General features: G+C 36.4%; 1 protein-coding gene across 1 annotated transcript in view; it reads right to left on the bottom strand.

Moving 5' to 3' along the window:
- Galphas (G protein alpha s subunit) overlaps positions 1–12,209 on the bottom strand; it is a 242,883-nt gene that overhangs the window by 35,933 nt on the left and 194,741 nt on the right. Inside the window, exon 6 of the mRNA XM_081738476.1 lies at positions 378–432. Coding sequence (XP_081594602.1) covers positions 378–432 — 55 coding nt within the window. The remainder of the gene's footprint in view (positions 1–377; positions 433–12,209) is intronic.

Below are 12,209 nucleotides of genomic sequence, written 5' to 3'. Positions count from 1 at the left end.
AGGGCTAACAGCAGTATCTTGTTGGTTCATATGATAGTGGCATGATATCAGCTTCTTCACTACTTTTTCAAGATCTTTTGCATTGAAACGGTGCCGTTTTCGATACGTGTTCACTGGACTTTTTTTTTTCTTTTCTTAATCTAATGCCTATTGTAATCTCCTTCAGTTTGTCGGTGCATCCTTCAGTTTGCTAACAACAGCTAACAAATAGTCCTATTTATTGTATTACGAGAACAAATTTATCTTGGAACTTTTTAGAACACATTATGTATAATGTTTGCAATAACAGTTAAGAGAATAGTGAAGCTGACCAACCTATAATATTTACTGCTACGCATACACAACAAATCTTTGGGTTTTCAAGTTAAAAGACTTACCTGTTCCGTAGGTGTATAATCTGGCTGCTTTATAATGTGGACCTTGTCTAGGAAGCTGAAAAGAAAGGAAGACAAATGTTAGAACGAGAACTCTCAAAAATTAAATTCAAAATATCAATATGATTCGTTCAATAAATAGATTACAACAATAATTAGAGAGTATGTGCCGTAGTGATCTTTACATTGGTATTATAGAGTAAAATGAATGAAAAAGGGATTTAATTTAAGATTAGAAACAGCGCTGTTTCCTTCTATATTATTATTATTATTTTGGTAACCTATTCACCTTCCTTTTTCCTCCCTGTATTCCACTACAGTATATTTTTGCGATAGAGAGTTTGGTGTTTTCTTAATTTAAATGATCTGGTATTATGGTTAGTCTTTTGTCAATGTCATGTGATTGATATATTTAAATTTGATTGGTTGTTTACCCTTCCGATGAAGGAGCCTTGAAAATAAGTGATCGGGCCCGTCATTTGTTCTCTTCGCGAGGTATGTGTTACACCATATTTAATATTGTGTATAGTATATTTTATTTGTGAATTTAAAACCTATTCTGGGTTTTTCCGTGAGTATATAGAAAACATGTAGATAGAAAATTGTTAAATATTCTAATTGAACCATCAGTTCAAATATTGGTATTGAATTTCTATAATATAAATATGTGTATTTCAAATATGGTTTATGCTGAATATGTCTTGTGATAAGGCAGGAGCCATCTTGGACTTTTACTTCATGCAACATGTGCCTGATAAAATTTTTCAGTAATTACGGTGTATAAATTTCTTGTGGTTTTTGCACGAATCGAAATTGTTTAAATCTACTAGTAGTTGAAAATATTTTTCAAAAACGGACAAACTTTTACGAACTTTACAAATTCGTTGTTAGATTCAACATTACGTTTATTAAAAAAAAAAAAAAAAAAGAATTTGTTAATATCTGATTTTTTTTTTTTTTTTTTTTTTTTTTGTGTTTATCAAGTAGAGTTATGTTCCTGCAACCTTTGAAGACTTATTATTATTTGTTGAACTTTAGCATACCATTCTCTTTCAGTAGCTTACATTTTTACGTGCGTTAAGCGGCGTTGTAAACCACATACCTGGCCCGGGAAACTCTTCTCGGAGGGGCTACTTGTTTGAGTAGAGGGAGGGGAACGTAAAACTTTCTTTCCTGATTTTCAAAGATTTAGTTTTTCTGGGAAGGGACGGTAATGGCAACATTACCCACCTTGGCTGTTACAAGTAATATAATGTTTTCCAGTAGAACTAACATACTATACATTGTTTTAATGCAAACTGTGATCAACATATTGAACACCATTCTCGACACTTCTTGGAACGTGTCATCAATTGCTTCTCTTTTTCAGAAGTCTTCAACACGTGAGGATACAGAGCATACGCTACAGCAGCGGTTATTGACCACGGAGATTATTTGGATTCTCTGACAGATCAATTATTGGTTTTAGAATATGGACCCATTTTATTATAAAGTACTTTTTCTGGCAGTACACAAGGACACAGTATAACAGCACTTCTGCAACTGGTAACTGTTTTCCTTTCTTTTTTACGACAAAACTATCACTTGATGATCCAAATCAGGAAAAAATACTTCGATTTGGTATTGGATATAATTAATTCATTAAACATATACTGCTGTTTTTGGCAATTGCAACACCAATATGGGCAGACGGGTACGTGTCCAAATTCAGGATTGATGTGACAAGGCATGACGTACAAAGGATTACAATTTCAGAGGAATGGAGTGTGTGTAGAACTAGCAGTGTCCTTGGTTTGTTACAAGTAGTACTGCAAAAGGGCGGTTTAGGGGCTGGAGCATGAACAGAATATAAATCGTATGGCAGAGAGTTACTACGCCTCGACAGCATCAAAATATGCAATATTAACAAACGACTGCGTTTGAACACATGATCGGCCATACGAGAAATTGGTGCTCACTCGTATAAGCCATACCCCGCTACGACTGTGATGCGAGTGTGGCAGCAATGTTCCACACTACAAGATAAAAGACATCCGGATTGCCGTGATAGCTGTACAACATCGTACAGAGTGTTCGCTCGAAGCAACAGCATGACCTCTGCATTGGCGATTTGACGACGTCTCACAGTGGTCGGAGACTGGCAAAAAGCGGTCAAAAATCGATTTTGTCAACTTCGACTCCTTTAAAATCGGTATTGATATTTGATTATAAGAATATATCCTGCTTCCAAATCCGAAGTTTCAGGACATAATTATATTTTCGCTGTCTATAAAATTCATGTAAACATGAACAAATAAAAGTGCCGAAAAATCAGTAAAATATTAACCAAACAATATGATACAGTATGTTTTAATCATGTATATCGTTTCAGAGGTCGATGAAAGAGGTTGAATAGTACATTGGACTCAAATACTTATGTTTAGTGAAGAGTTTCATTTGTTATCTATTGTCATATCATTAATATGATAGATTTGTTAGTGTTACCGAAAAGTCACATATACGCTGATGTTAGTAGCTCTGCAGTCTAAGCTTATCCTTGCTATCTGCAAAATAGGGTTTATTGAATTGAACATGAGCAGTACAAAGGTACATGAGCAGTACAAGCAGCATGAGCGAGTAGCTGCAGCCAAGTACAGCTGAAGGACTCAGCCCCATCTAACTGGAAATGCATGGTAAGTAAGATTGTTGTGATCGCAATCGAGATCCGCTATCTGAGCGTTACAAAGGGGAAAGGTGTATTGTCTTGTACGTAATTTGGATTGCTTTTCGTCTCTAAATTAAAGTTGTAGTGAAAGCCTCATACATAATTGCAGTGATAAACTATCAGTCATGTGGAGCTGCTGTATATTACACGTCAGTGCAGTAGTATATAAGAAGATTCTATACTGAATCGTTTAATCTTACCGAAACAATGTATTCCTGAACTAATTTACAGTCCAGTAAGTATTAGTGTTTCTTCGAAGATGGTGCGAGTGAAAAACCGCGAACTTTAATTTGTATCCTAAGGCCGAACACACATTTGTTTTACACCGTCTTTTTATTAGCTACACATACAATTAAAGGGAGAGCATATTGAATCTGTACACGCTTCTTGGATGCATATTAACACCTGTCATAACTTCGTAATGGTTAGCGATGTCCAATTCACATAAGGCGTCAACAAGTTGTGTTTTCAATTTATAAACTGTACGTATGATTCACGATGGCGGATTTCAAGCTGGCGACTTTCATTGTTCTGTGTCTTTCCCAATTTCTCCTCACCTTTATTACTCCCCTACATTATTTCTTTGGTTATATTTTGCACTATTTGACATTTATGTGAGGGATTTCCGCACTTTTGGACCACCCTGTATATATAACTGCACGTATTGCAGCAGGGATTCTTCGAATCACTTTCGCAATCGATTTAGAAATGGAAATTACGTATAGAATGATAGAGAGACGTCCATCAACTTCCATTGTTTCGGAACAAACTATTTTTGTCCGCTTTTTCCATGTTTCCAACCACTGTGAGTCTGCTCAACGCTGGACATCTGATAAAATGCCTCTGACTCCAGAACTACAAACGCTTCGAGATACAACGGTCGCTGGCGTCCTGAGTGGCAGATGGTCATGTTTTCGAACCAGTCTAACTTCAATCTGTCTTACAATGGTTGCCGCATAAACGTTATCGGGTTGACATTAGGGGTGTTCGATAAGGCTGAGAACCTATCGAACTTCGGGAGTGAAAATTTATCGAATTGTCACCGGTTACTCGAAACCGTTCGAGTATTTGAAATTATCGAAGTTTCGGGTATTATCGAAATTTCGAGTATTATCGAAGTTTCGGGTATTATCGAAATTTTGAGTATTATCGAAGTTTCGGGTATTATCGACATTTCGAGTATTATCGAAGTTTCGGGTATTATCGAAGTTTCGGGTATTATCGAAGTTTCGAGTATTATCGAAGTTTCGGGTATTATCGAAGTTTCGAGTATTATCGAAGTTTCGGGTATTATCGAAATTTCGAGTATTATCGAAGTTTCGGGTATTATCAAAAGTAGTGATGGACAGTTCGGTTCCTTCACCTCTGCAATGATTCCTTCTTGCAGTCAAACTAGTCAAACAACTTTTTTCATCTGATAAGTTATTGCAAAGTTGCATTTGTGAGGAGAAATGAAAGCGTACAAAAAGGGATTGCTTTTTTCGTTCGACACACACGAACACACAGGAAGTTCAATTTCTTTCTGAATTTTATCTCTTGTTTGTTATTTGCTGACAGCTATTGTATCAGAGTTGTGAGACATACGGTCTTAAACGTACAAATAGGGTAATTTGCTCTTCATACGATATACATAGTATACACCCAAAACCTCAACCATATTAATCACGTACTATGTTGCTAAAATATTGTAGCAAAATATTATTTTTAAGCCAAATGTGTTATCTTCTGTCGTGTTTCCTTTTCATTAATGACCACTAGTTCACACATTGCCGCAATCAGATATGATGATGCTTTGGGCGTAAACTCCCCCTTTAGGCTTTCAGTAAAATAAATGTTAGTCAAATCAGTGGTGATTTCAGGGGGTTGCTCAGGAGGAATATTCCCCCACAAACATATCTCTGATCATGTTCACCGTGGCTTACCAGTATTTTTGCTACTTTCACCCTCCGTTTTCAAAATCTTCTGGGGTATGATTACCATAATTTCTGGATATTTTTAAGTATGGTGTGTGTTTATTGAGAAGTTAAGAAAAGTCTAATCTAAGTTCCAAAATTGCTTATGCTCATTTTCTATACTAAAAATATATTTTTATATTATTGTATTAATTATTTCCCTGAGTAAAGTATTCTTGCGAAGAACACCTTATCGCTATTGATTTTTCCTAAATATCAGCACGACTGAATTGCAAGGCAATCACTTGAGCAAACACAGCGAAATTTCCCAGTCTTCCATTTTCCCTAAAATTTCGGGCATTAGTTAATCCCAGACAATTTTCCGGACCGGGCTTGTATCTAGGACGTATGGTAAGCCTATCCCGGGGAAACCTTGAAATCATCACTAAGTTTAATGAAGATGAAAAACGGAAATAAATCTATTTCCTCGACAGTGAATATACAGGGTGAGCATAAAATCTTGGCCTGATTACAAAAATTTATTACAGAAGAACCATTTGACATAATAATGTAAATACTGGTCAGTTACATAGGTTAGTATTACAAGTTTTTTTAAAAGACCACTTACGTTACTTATGTTACTGATGGGCGATTTGCTTTCGTGATACCACAGCACGCATTACACTTTCTCCTGCTTCGATGCCATTTCGCCAACTAACCCGCGCGCGCCAAGTAACGTACTGCGTCACTCTTGGGTAGCACTAATGCCATCTATTGGTCTTAAAAAAAACTTGTAATACTAACCTATGTAACGGACCAGAATTTACATTATTCTGTCCAACGGTTATTCCGTAATAAATTTTTATAATCAGGGCAGGACTTTATGCTCACGGTGTACAGTGTAGCATATGTTCTATACAGTCTGTTTGTACCTTATGATGAATCCACACACTAGCAGATCCAGAAGCATTGTTTGGTGGAGGCAGATTACTTCCTGGACGAATAATGTAGGCGGCTTTAAAAACGTAATAGTTTTGCATCAATTCAGAATAACGTGGTGCATTATTTTATACAGTGTGTTTCAAAACAACACCGCCAACGTTTGGGAGGCGATTCCTGACATAGGGTTGCCATATTACCTGATTTTAGCAGATAGGCCTACCACCAGATTTTCAGGTCTTATATTCGTCCCCCGCTTAATCATCTCTTAATCACGAAAAACCACCCGCTTTTTGGGAGTGGAGAAAAATCTAAGACGACTTTGTTGATAAAGTGTTGTTATATTAAACGTAAACCGCTACATTTCTGTGTCAATCTCAATCGCGAGTGGACAGATGACAGAAACAAGATGAACGTAGAAACTATCAAATTATTACTATTGGTTTTGTACAATATGAAAGACGTATCATGCATAGAACTTTAAGATAAGATTTTATGCAATCGAAATTTTTAAAAGAAAGTTAAAGGGAATGAAAAATGTAAAAAAATTGGCATAATCATGCACATTTTGGTTCAACCCATGAATACTAATGTATGATCTCATGGGTGCGTATTTCTTTGATAACATTCTATCCAGTTCAACTCAACAAGTCTATGCTGTTACGTAATTTATATGTTCAGCTAGTCTTTATATATTCAGGAATGATTGCAAATTGAACTACGGTATCCTTAGCACTTTGTTTAGATTAGATTCATTTTTTCTTTTAAAATGTTTATACTGTATTTCATATATTGTGAAACTGTGGTAATGTCGTATGTTAGTATGATTTCAAGTAGAAATCATCTTTGAAAATGATTAGAAATTTTATAAGAGATGGACCAAGACTCCTAAATATGTTTTAGCTTTCTTACGATAAAAGTTTAGAAATTATTTTGTATTTCTTAGAGAGAAAATCGTATGAACATCTGCCATATATCGCTTTTTTTTTAATCAACTTGTCTTACAGATATCCTTATTAGAGATATCTTACTGTAATACTTATTTAATACTTACTTTACAATTCGAGACTCACATTTGTTGAACTTAATAAAACATTAAAGGCAAAAACTAAATTTGCTTTACTTTAGTTTTGTTAGAAAAGTACATTGGAAGTGTCACTTAACAAAGAAATCACTAAAAAAAATGGCCAGAAGGATCGTCAGTATTTGTAATACACTAGTTCACATCAGTACTTACGGTTTAGAATCCCCCGCTTTTCTAATTTCAAAATATGGCAACCCTATCCTGAGACGATGATAAAACAAAAAGTATAGACCAACATGGGTTCACAAATGCTTCCTTTTGGAGTTATAGGCTGCCGAAAACATGAATAAATGAACTTTATATGTCCATAGCTCCAATACTATGGGATCTACCGTAGTCGGGTCAAAATATTATATGAACTAGTATGTGCACTAGGTATATGACTTTTTTCAAATTGAAAAGCCTGGGGTGGCAAACAATGAACATTTGCCTGCAAACCTCAAAAATGTATTTGATTTTGTTTAATTGTAAAAAAAGCTCCCGCACCTACGTTGATGCTGTTTTAGCATTAAAAGAAAATTCGTCTACTTACACAGTCTTCATTTGGCACTGAATATTCTATACAGTACATTAGTAAAATGGTTTTAAATTTGTGAATTACTGTTAATGAACTTGCTGTTGAGATATTTGTCACTTTTGCAAGTGTTGTGATGCTCTTGCGTCACTTTCACAGCTCGCTCGGCCACTATATTTGAGCGAGACACATCCAGCATAGAACGTTCTTTTACCCAGTGAGCGGAAAAACACTTTAAAACTTTAGAACACATTAGGTCGGAGATAGCAGCATGCAATTCATTATATGTGTCCTCTGTATAGTGCTGAATTGAAGATCATACCTTTGTCCACCTATTTACAATGAAGTCGCAAGTACGTTGTAGCTGATCTCTCCATTTTGGAGGAGAAGAAAGGCAACCATGCATAGATTGCACGTGAATTCTACCTAGCATTGTTGAGGGAAGGTAGCTTCTACCAGTTCAACTGAGGCCAATTGTTCTTCTTCCGGTAGAAATTATATCCTTCACAAAGTTCAAATAAAAACCCAAAATCATTTCTCCATCCTGGGTTTTCATGTGGTGGTACCTTTCCTCTGCCAGAATAGTTTTCTTGTAAGTCCTCATACCCAGCCAAAACATCTTCAATGAATTGATAGTTGAAGCTGGATGACCGTGATTTTATTGGGAATATTGAATCCGTCCAGTGACGCAGAACCTGTTCAAGAATATGGTGCTCACATCCTATAAACTGAGGTTCATCAAAACCCATTTGTTTAAAATGTCTCTGGAGTATAACAACAACACCACTTTTGTGCCCTATATTCAATGCTGTGATGTCAGAAATGATCATTTTAATACTCCTCCATGCATTACACTCATCCAACAAGGCTTGCAGTAAGATATAGATGTTCTCGGCGGATCTGTTTTCCAAAAACCAAAACTCCAAGGCGAAGACTTCTTTCACAATTCTGCACATGATTATCTTTTCTTCCTATTCTGGTCCCATCAAAATACAAGCAGAATTCCTGTTCACCGAAAATTTCATTTAGCCGGTTCTTCATTGTTTCAGCTTCCTTGATCACTCGACGCAAAATCCCCGATTGTGAAGGTGTGGGTACATTTATTTCTTCCTCAGCCAAGTTCTGAAGAACTTTCGCTGCTTTTCTTGTACCTAGGTAGACAGAGACAGTTTTGACACGAGTTTGGCTGCAGATTTTGTTGCTTGATACTTACGTTTCGTAGGGGGAGGTTCTTCTGAAAATTTAGTCACTGCTGCCCTTATCTTCTTCAGTATCACTGATACTCACATGTTGCACTTGGCTTGTACACGGACCAATTGAGGTACTTCTCCTTTTTGAAGGATGGATAGTTTTATAGAGGCAACTTTCTCTGTAGTGTATCCGACTCGGCCACCAGATTCAAATTGTTTTCTATACAATTCTTTGTCTTCACTGCAAAGCCAGTTTCCTTTTTCTTTTGTAATATCGAAGACACTAGTGAGAGATTTTTCAAATCCCTCATTCCTCCTTTTTCTATATTTTACGAACAACTGTATCAACTTGGCAACTTTTGCTGAAATTTGCTGCATAGTAAGCAAAGGAAAATTCTTCTTTTCCCAAAGTCTACACAGTTCTTAAGAGATTATCTTTATTCTATCCGACTGCCCTTTCAGTTCATCGTACAGCCCCAAATATCTACCGACTATGTCTCTGTTTGTAGGCATTTTACACATTTCACTCATGTCCGTTTTCATTTCTCGTATGCTGGGACGGCGTTTTCTACATGTTATTAAATTCTGTGTCCACTTTTTCCTAGCTGATTCAACTGCTGATTTTGATATTTTCGTTTTGAATGACATTTTTCAATATAAAAATAGAAGAGATCGTAATTAGAAAGACAATTGAGGGAAGCACTGTTGTAAATACGTATAAAAGCAAAGAATACTAAAGTTTTATCACCGGCAAATCAACCTACTAGGCTCGTAACACCAATAAAGCTGATTTGCAAAAGTGTTTAATGTGCATAGTATAAATTAAAATTTGGAAAATAACTTGTATCTGTGTTGATTACTTATAACATACAACAAAACACAATGTGTTATTTACATAGGAATCTTTGAATTTCTGCGTGCCTGATGGGTTGATGTGCAGACAAAGATCTCTACATTTTGATTGTAAATATGCGATAAATAGATTACATTACCACACTTTATATTATACCAATGTCTATTAAACCTTTCCTATATGTCAGACTTCTTTTCATTATCATGTTTTGCGAATCAAAAATTCTTATCATATATCGCTTTTTTCTCTTACCTCGCATATGACAATAGATTAGGTGCGGTACGTTTTTCCAACCCCGAACGAAAATAACACCAGAGAAGTAACGTATAGGCAAAAGTTCATTAAATACAACATCAGGAAAATTAAAAGTTTGTAAAAAGTTAAAAAGTCATATCCCTAATGTGCACTATCCAAATATCCAAGTTTCAGAATGATCCAAATATCTCATATGATCTTTTCGCTGATATTTTCACTACAGTAACTAGAAAACACTTTCCAGTACCTGTTCAGCTTGAATTAGCAGTATAACCTTGTTTCCCATAGAAAAATCTGATTACAACCGAAGTGCAATGTAATCGTAATCGGTTTCAAAGACATTGGCTTCTTGTTTCTTAAAAGAAAGAAACAATGATAAGTAGTCTATTGTATGCAGGACACGACAGGAGAGATAGGGTCTAATATTTCTTTCAACAACTGCAAAGCAAGTAACTGCACGACCATCTCTCTTTGAAAGTCTGTTTGCAGCAATATACAAAGCAGCTGAGAGAATTCTTGAGGAAATAATGTTTTTCTTTTTTTCCTTAAGAAGTAGTCGGAAGTTATTTTAATTTGATATGGAAATTGAATCAGAGCCATCGAAATGTAAGTCAGAGCATGTATGTCTTTATCCCCTTCATCCCTTTTGTCCCACCCTGGTTCGATCCCCGACCAAGTTAGTTTGTGGTGGACAACATCGTGTCCGTGGGTTTTCTCGACGTACTCCCGTTTACTCCCATATTCTTATTCCACCAATTATTCCATCATCATTCACTTGCCTTAATCATCCGTCTCCCTTAGCCTAACGGGCATATACGTGAGACGTTAAACTGGAAGATTTCATTTAATTTCATTTTCCTTTAGTCTCTGTTCTGTCATATGTAAAGTTCTCCCTTGTGCATAGTACCATGCCATGAGGGCATATAAGGAGTGTGGAGTTAATTCTCCAAACTTTCTTGATCTCAGTCATAGATGAATGTGGTGTTGTTGGAACAACGCTTCGCCCGCATCCCCTTCCCCTTCCCAGGTACGCACTGAATCTGAGGTTGGTAATGTCCCAGAGCCGCACGGCATCTTATATACAAAATTAAATGTCGTAAAGTAAGCAAGAGCAACAGATATTTGACACATGCATTTAGACCAATCCCCTTTAAAATCGGACAGTTCATTGGAAAGTTATCGTAGCTTTTACACGCCTACGCTCAAAGTAAGAACAAATACTTGAATTCGGGAAAATTCCCCTTGTCATATGGCAACCAAAATAATAGGTGTCTGGTGAAAGCAAACGAGAACATTTTAAAATGATTTCCATCAAAATCGGACAATCCGTTCGAAAGTTATCGTCGGATGCCACATACAAACAGACAGACAGGACGGCCTGTAATAGAGAGCTTCGCACCCAAATTTCTCAAGGTTTGTTTCACGAGAACTGGTTTATTTCACAAATACTCGAAGGCATTCGAGCGCCGGATGGTAAATTTTCTAAACGGAAGTTCGATAAGTCCTCAGCCTTATCGAATTTTCTTACCTCTACCGATATCAGTAGCTGTCTCAATACAAAACTTTAAATTAAACCCTCGAAATCATCTGCCTGCCCCGTTATTGGTGCAATCGGCAAAGTGACTATTAGTAAGACTAATGGTGTCTTGGATTCCAATTCCATTCGGGTGATACATGTTTTCTCTTCCTCTTTCTCTTTTCTGACAGACTGCTTAAACCTTGTATGGATCTGTGGGGGAAAAAACTTTTCCTTCACTTTATTGCTAAGGAGGGAAGTTTTAAAATGAACACCCTGCATATATGTAATACACATTATATACAACTATGATAACCTCGAATACATTGTTTCTTCCGAACACTCCGATAATCCCGAACTTTTCAAAATATTCAAGCGACTTGACTAATGCGATTATATTGATATATTTCTGTATTTGCTGCTTTCAAACAATTCGAGACTCTCAAACAGTTCAAGTGTCTCGAAGTTGTCTAATGTTTCTTACATTTAGAGTGCCTCGAACATTTCGAGAGTTCCTAACACTTCGGGAGTTCCGAACGTTTCGAGAGTCTCGAACATTTCGAGAATCTCGATCATTTCGAGAGTCTCGATCATTTCGAGAGTTTCGAACATTTCGGGAGTCTCGAACATTTCGGGAGTCTCGAAAGTTCGATAATTCGATAAAATTAAAATTCTTTATCGATGAAACGGTTTTGAAATTTTATCGAATTGTTATCGATTACTCGATTATCGGAACAGCCCTAGTTGACATCCGATAACTGACATGCCCATCCTTATTGACCGTTTTTCAATCAAGCGTTTGGGAAATATATTGCAACATTCCCTCATATTGGAAGTGAATACCACGTGTCTCATATTGATAAAGTCACGTGCTTTAACATTATTACC

Source organism: Thermobia domestica, chromosome 2, assembly GCF_964235325.1.
Source record: "Thermobia domestica chromosome 2, izTheDome1.hap1.1, whole genome shotgun sequence".
NCBI lineage: Eukaryota > Metazoa > Arthropoda > Insecta > Zygentoma > Lepismatidae > Thermobia > Thermobia domestica.
This window is presented reverse-complemented; position numbering and strand designations above follow the sequence as displayed.